Raw genomic sequence first — 7,656 nt, 5'->3', positions numbered from 1 at the left:
TAACAACAATGGAACAATGGAGATCCTGGGTCTGGGCAACCAGAGAAATCACAGTGAAGAATAGGAACCTTAGAAGAGATTGTTGCTTCTCTCCATAATTTTAGGAAACTAAAAAGTGCTATGCAGAAACGCTACAATTGGGTCCAACAACACAGACTAACAAGGATAAGAAATCACCACAGCTTCTCCCCTCATTCTAAACCAGGTAAAAAAAGCAGTGGAGAAGATATGGGAAGTGCATCAGGCAGTGTTTTGTGAGGCCTTCTGAAGTCCTGATTGGTGATAGTTCCACCACAAATTTAGTTTGAAAAAGAGCACAAACTAGCTCCCCCCCCCCCCCCCCGGGTGAGATCATATTGCCAGATCTGATTTGTTATGTGAGGAGCTCAATATACTAGAAAAGGTCTGGAAAAACAGGATGGCTGGTCACTGTGAAGAAGCAACAAGCGGCTCTCCTAGGTGCTCCAGTGGGGGGAACTATCTTAAAGGAATGACCTTTGTGAAGCTCTGGAGGACAAAAACAGCACCAAAGCTGCACATCACAGAAAGGTCTCTTAGAAATCATTTGTTCCCACCAACCCCCTTTTCTTTCTGAAAATATTTACAGGAGAGCATTTGATTTAGCCTTAACATTTCCAATTCAAGAAGTATTAAATCCACTCAGTGCCCCCTATCTTTGCATGATGGGACTAGTCAAAGCATGGAGCTGTTTTTCTCTTTTACCCTCTATTATTCTGCCATCTCATCTATCATGCTTTTCTTCACGTTGCTTTGAAATGTGGGTGAAGCAAAGGGTATTAAACATCACAAATTCTCCTAAGAAAGTATTGAGCATGCATATGTATGATTGACAACTATAATCCTGCAATTTTCAAAGAAACCTTTTTTGAGATCTGCTAATACTGCTTCTGTTGGAAATCACTCAAAAAGCTCCCAATTACATCATTTGGAAATGGAAAACAGGGCTCTTTATATCATATAACAAAACCGTAACAATTCTCCCCATTAGTATTTGCATGCTACTGATTTCTCTACCCATATGACTTGATGCTTGCTTGCTTTCAGTTGAAGAGTTCACTGATTTGAAATCATCCAAGTCCATCAGTTCTGAAATGTATGACATTATGCAGAATCTTCTGAAGCCTGTAGCTGTTCTTCAAAATAGAGCAGCTGATCTACTTCAAAACAGTCACTTGCCCGGGATACTATCTTTTCCAGGTATTCTTTGATTTCATCTTCATTTGCATTTGCCTGTCTTGCTTGCCGGAGGAACTCATAAACTTTTTCAAAAACTTCTGTTCCCAGTTTCTGAATGGCTGACCTGCCAACAAGAGGCAAATATTAGCAACATTGCTAGATTATAAATAAGTATAGAGGTCCATCATTTATTATAATTGAATAGATATCTGGCACCAGTAGGTAGCACTTGAATAAAACGGTTCTCTTTGATATTAAAAGAATACTAATGTATGTATCTTGAGACATATATAAACTATATAGGCAGAATTCTGGCATCTAATTCAACAAGATGCTTTATCATCACAATCCCAGCTCAAGCATGCATATTTACAACCTCTGGATTTTATAAAAACACATTAACTTTCTTGGAATAAGTGGAGAAAACAGTCACACTTCGTAAATCATCCTAGTTCACAAAAATAGGAAAAATGAGATTTGTCTTCTGATAACAGAATCTCCCCCTTTAAAATCTAGCATATATATGCCTCATTAATGAAATATGCAATCTAATACTAGTTTAAAATGTTCTGGCTGAGGACCTTGTAACACTGCTGCACACATCAATCAGTTTTGTGGATACAAGGCAAAAATACACCTAAGGGGCAGGGCGGGGCAGGTGCCAGCTTCAGGGAAGTGATGAGGCCCAAGCATCCCAGGACTTCCACTATGGCTGCCTAAGACCAACACCCGCTACCTGGAGGCACTGCCATCTTACTTTATTCAGAATATCTTTGGGTCTTTTCTTCATCATTGTATCACTGAGCAATTCTATACTGGACATTTTGATTAAAATAAGATGGTGATGGCTCCAGACACATAAAATTATTTATTATTACATTTCTATAGTACCCATATCCAAAGCTCTCTGGGTGATTCACAACATTTAAGTCACCCATCCAGATTTCAGCCAAACCCACCCTGCTTAGCTTCCAAAATTAGGCAGGATCAGGCTATACAGAAAGCAGAAAATGGCACTCCTCAACAGCAGGCAGTGATCACAGAAATTGCATCTAGCAAGTACCACAATGTAAATTAGCCTTCACTGACCTGATGGCTTTGGATCACCAAATGAACTCTAGGTCAGTGCAGATTAGAAAAGGATTTGTAAGGATAAAGTATTATTTGTTGTCAAAAGCTTTGATAGGTTCAGTCTGATAAAAAAAATGTGTCTTATTACTACTACCATGCTTTTGTCAAGCATCCTTTTACACATCTGATTGCTAATATGTACACATAAATACTGAGGTTAGCATTGGATTTGTGTAATGTAGGATAATTTTGTTCAACAATACCAGAAAAAGGTCTGTATTGTGGGGCTGAATTTACTTCCATTTTCAATGGGCGCTTTGGTGGGAACTTGTACAAATGTTGACTGGGTGTGAAGTACAATTGTACAAACATTTCTGTCTGTACCCAGCCACTACCCAAGCAGCATTTGGAATGTGAATGCCACGAGGACTTATAGCAAGTACACATTATTTGATTTTAAAATACCTGAGCATTTTTCTTATCTGCATGAATGCCTATGAACCATTCATGAAGCAGAAGAGGGGGATACATGGAGGTGGGCCATTTTCTGCAGTGTTCTTTACTCATTCCACAACATTTACCTACAGTTTTTCTGCATTTGAAGGAAGCCCTCCCAGCCCCCATTCCTGAAAAATACCCTTTGAAAAAATATACTTTAATTTGCTACCAAGGATAAAAAGATTTGCTGTAGCCAGTGAACCAATTATATATCACAGTGGAGGACAATACGAAGCATCAGAATAATAAGGTGAGGATGAAAGTGTGCTTATGTGTTTGATAGAAAGCAACAGTAACCTTTCATCTGTACCATCAGAGAGAACATTATCCAGTGTATCCTCTGCTGTTGCAAAAATAACGACATTCACAAAGTCTGTGCAAGTGTTAAACATAACTTGGGGTACAGGAAATATAATCAAACAAATTTATGGATAGCATGTTAATATATACTTTAGGATCTCACAGATGTTATTCATTTATCATGCATAAGCCAAGTTCTTTAGTTGTGCACCGCATTCCACTATGAAATCTAGCTATAACATACTGGTTTTAAAGAAATTCAGCAAGAAACAAAGCAGGCTATTTGCCACTGTATTCCCCTGTAATTTTAGAAGATTTCGCTTTGTTGTTGTTTTAATCTTATGCAAAGTTTGCACTGGAATGCTCACTCAGCATTCAATTGTGTGAAGAAGAGCAGCATGACAATATTTAGATAGTATATGTAGCCCCCTTTCTATAACATTATCCCTCTCCCACATTTTACATTCAAATAACCAATTTGCTACCGAAAGAATACTGGGATGAATATAACATGCAATTTGGGGATTTTGATCTTGTGGAAACCTTAGATGCACCAATGACTGACAACATTACTAGAACTGTACTTTAAACATGTGCTTAGGCCAACTATTTTGATGACGTATCTTGATTGCAGCTGGTGCAGCCTGCATTTGCCCCAGGTAGAGCCCTTGATTTGGGCTTTCATTTCTAGGTTCTGTGAAGGGAAATACACTACATCAGTTTTCCAACTAACCATTATCAGTCCTAGTGAATAAAAACATAGTCAGGAATATTGTGAGTTGTAGCCTAAAATATCTGGATGGCATCAAATGGAGAAGGCTTCAGTACTTTATTAAAAAGGTGTCATAAGCTTTATCAAATTGGAATTTTAGTTCATGGTCTCTGTGGTGCAATAGGTTTCAGACATAAGTAAACTGTAGTGACATCATTCTTAGCTGAGGTCCATATCAAATAGGAAATGGATTAAAATCCCCAAGTGGTCTTACTTAAACTTTAAGGAGCTATTGTATTATCAGAGATTACTAGAGCTTAATGCAATTCAAAACTTCATTCAAGTTCATCAAATTTTTTGCATTAAAATTAGTGAGTTGTATCAGGATCCCAGTTCAGTATACAGATCCAGGATTTTTACCTTAGAATATGTTTCACATATACCTGAAGTGCAAAGGTTAAGATAATTAATAAGTGACCAATTTGTCATTTGTGTAATAGAATAAACCTCCCGGTGCTGAAAGTATAGAAGGTATTTGAATAGAGATGGAAGGTAGAACTTCTGCACTGATCCATTAGGTCTATAGAATAAATCTTATAGAATTCACCCAGAAACTTTTGGCTCGGGCTTGTGACTGTTCTAGAAAACTTTTTTGTTTTGCAAGTGTTATTCATTCACACACAGCAGCCAATATAGGGCAAAAGCAGTATGAACATGTGCTCCTATGCTTTTGTATGTTTGTTTTTGTCTATAGGAAAAGAATGGGTGTTCCATGGGGGACAGCTAGCAGAATTCCCATAACCCATTTCTAGGATTAGTATACCCCATATTTGAAGTTGCTGAAGTTTTGTTTTTTTTTAAACACCTCAACTTGCTGGTTCAGCCAGCCACCCGTCCCCCTGGGTGCATCAGGGTGTAATCTTCTTGGTCTTTTTGCTAAGATCAAGTGTAACATAGCTAATCTTTTCAATGGTACCACAACCATTTTGCCATTACTACCAAGGTTGTAATTTCATCAATTTGTTATGTGAAAGTGCTTTTGGCTGAGTATATGTCCAAAGTAGAAATATGACATCACCCAACAGATGTTGCCAAATTCTCATCTTAAACAAGCTTTTCATCATATCCTTGAAATTGTCCTTCAAATTCACAGTTTGGATGGACGGAGGGATGGAGCGCTAAGCATATCTAATGCACTCAACTTGCCAAGAGCTCGGATGGCAAATGAGTGGTCTTTGGATCCACCTCTCCTCTTCTTTCCCCACCCACTGTCACTTCCCCATCTATCTTTCTACTTTGTCTTCCTCACAATGAAGGTCAGACGTGCTGGGGGGTGGTAAGCATAGGGAATTCCTCCTTCCAAGGTTGTAGCTCTGTCTACCACCTAGCATCCTATGGCTCCTGCATCCCAACTCCCTTGCACCCAAGGGTCCCTAGACAATGTCTAGGGGGCATAGGATTACTCTCTTAGTCAAGTTCTCTGTAGCATTCTCCTCTTATCAGATGCATGCCTATAGCAGTTTTGTTGCTATTCAGGCCATGTAATTAAGTGTGATAGTACATGAGTCAGCAAGGAACTGATGTGCTGGCACTGGAAACCTCCCAGGCAAAACCTGTTGCCCAGAGAATGTCAGCACCCTCTGCTATGCTATAGATTGCTTCAAGCTTAACATTATTACTGATTTGGAAAATTCAGTATTGCACAGTGAAATAAAAACAAACAAGAAAAAATATTCATGGCAATGAAATTCAAACAAGCAAAGAGGAATATTACCAAATTAAATGTTGTTGTTGTTAGTCACAAAGTCATGTCCGACCCATCGCGACCCCATGAAACACATTCCTCCAGGCCTTCCTGTCCTCCACCATCCCCCGGAGTCCACTTAAGCTCATGCTGACTGCTTCAGTGACTCCATCTAGCCACCTCATCCTCTGCCATCCCCTTCTTTTGCCATCTATTGTTCCCAGCATTAGGCTCTTCTCCAGGGAGTCCTTCCTTCTCATTAGGTGGCCAAAATATTTGAGTTTCATCTTCAGTATCTGGCCTTCTAAAGAGCAGTCAGGGTTGATCTCCTCTGGGACTGACTGGTTTGAGTGCCTTGCAGTCCAAGGGACTCACAGGAGTCTCCTCCAGCACCACAATTCAAAAGCCTCAATCCTTTGGTGCTCAGCCTTCCTTATGGTCCAGCTTTCACAGCCATACATTGCAACTGGGAAAACCCTAGCCTTGACTATACGCACTTTTGTTGGCAGGGTGTTGTCTCTGCTTTTTAGTATGCTGTCTAGATTTGCCATAGCTTTCTTCCTCAAGAGCAAGAGTCTCTTAATTTCTTGGCTGCAGTCCCCATCTGCGGTGATCTTGGAGCCCAGGAAAATAAAATCTGTCACTACCTCCATTTCTTCCCTATCTATTTGCCAGGAAGTGAGAGGACCGGATGCCATGATCTTAGTTTTCTCAATGTTGAGTTTTAAGCCAACTTTTGCACTCTCCTCCTTCACCTGCATCAAGAGGCTCTTTAGTTCCTCTTCACTTTCTGCCATGAGAGTGGTATTATCTGCGTATCTGAGGTTGTTGATATTTCTCCCAGCAATCTTAATTCCAACTTGTGATTCATCTAGCCCCGCCTTTCTCATGATGTGCTCTGCATATAAATTAAATAGACGGGGCGACAGTATACAGCCTTGCCGAACTCCTTTCTCAATTTTGAACCAATCAGTGGTTCCGTGTCCAGTTCTCATTGTTGCTTCTTGATCCACATATAGGTTTCTCAAGAGACAAATAAGATGGTCTGGTACTCCCATCTCTTTAATACCTTGCCACAATTTGTTGTGATCCACACAATCAAAGGCTTTAGCATAGTCAATGAAGCAGATGTGTTTCTGGAACTCCCTAGCTTTCTCCATGATCCAACATATGTTGGCAATTTGATCTCTAGTTCCTCTCCCTCTTCAAAACCCTGCCTGTACTTCTGGTAGTTCTTGGTCCACATACTGCTGGAGCCTAGCTTGTAGGATTTTGAGCATAACTTTGCTAGCATGTGAAATGAGTGCAATGGTGCGGTAGTTTGAACATTCTTTGGCATTGCCCTTCTTTGGGATCAGAATGTAAACTGACCTTTTCCAATCCTGTGGCCACTGCTGAGTTTTCCAAATTTGATGGCATATTGAGTGTAGCACTTTTACTGCATCGTCTTTTAAGATTTTGAATAGCTCAGCTGGAATACTGTCACCTCCACTAGCATTGTTGTTGCTCAGACTTCCTAAGACCCATTTGACTTCACATTCCAGGATGTCTGGCTCAAGGTCAGTGACCACCCCATCGTGGTTATCAGGGACATTAAGTTCTTTCTTGTATAGTTCCTCTGTGTAATCTTGCCATCTCTTCTTAATCTCTTCTGCCTCTGTTAGGTCCCTGCCATTTTGGTCCTTTATCATGCCCATCTTTGCATGAAACATTCCCTTCATATCTCCAATTTTCTTGAAGAGATCTCTGGTCCTCCCTATTGTATTGTTTTCTTCTATTTCTTTGCACTGTTCATTTAAGAAGGCATTCTGATCTCTTCTAGCTATTCTCTGGGATTCTGCATTCAATTGGGTATATCTTTCTCTTTCTCCCTTGCCTTTTGCTTCTTTCCTCAGCTATTTGTAAAGCTTCGTCAGACAGCCATTTTGCTTTCTTGCATTTATTTTTCTTTGGGATGGTTTTAGTTGCTACCTCTTGTACAATGTTGCTAACCTCCGTCCATAGTTCTTCAGGCACTCTGTCTATCAGATCTAATTCCTTAAATCTATTTGTCACCTCTACTGTAGATTCATCAGGGATATGATTTAGGTCATACCTGAGTGGCCTAGTGCTTTTCCCTACTTTCTTCAATTTA

General features: G+C 39.9%; 1 protein-coding gene across 1 annotated transcript in view; it reads right to left on the bottom strand.

Annotated features, from left to right (window-relative positions):
• Positions 1-1,122: 1,122 nt before the first annotated feature.
• NEK11 (NIMA related kinase 11) overlaps positions 1,123-7,656 on the bottom strand; it is an 84,184-nt gene continuing 77,650 nt past the window's right edge. The window contains exon 15 of the mRNA XM_044419162.1: positions 1,123-1,321. Coding sequence (XP_044275097.1) covers positions 1,123-1,321 — 199 coding nt within the window. The remainder of the gene's footprint in view (positions 1,322-7,656) is intronic.

Source organism: Varanus komodoensis, unplaced genomic scaffold, assembly GCF_004798865.1.
Source record: "Varanus komodoensis strain SLA01 unplaced genomic scaffold, ASM479886v1 scaffold10, whole genome shotgun sequence".
Taxonomy (NCBI): domain Eukaryota; kingdom Metazoa; phylum Chordata; class Lepidosauria; order Squamata; family Varanidae; genus Varanus; species Varanus komodoensis.
Note: the sequence above shows the minus strand (reverse complement) of the source record. Positions and strands in the feature narration are given on the sequence as shown.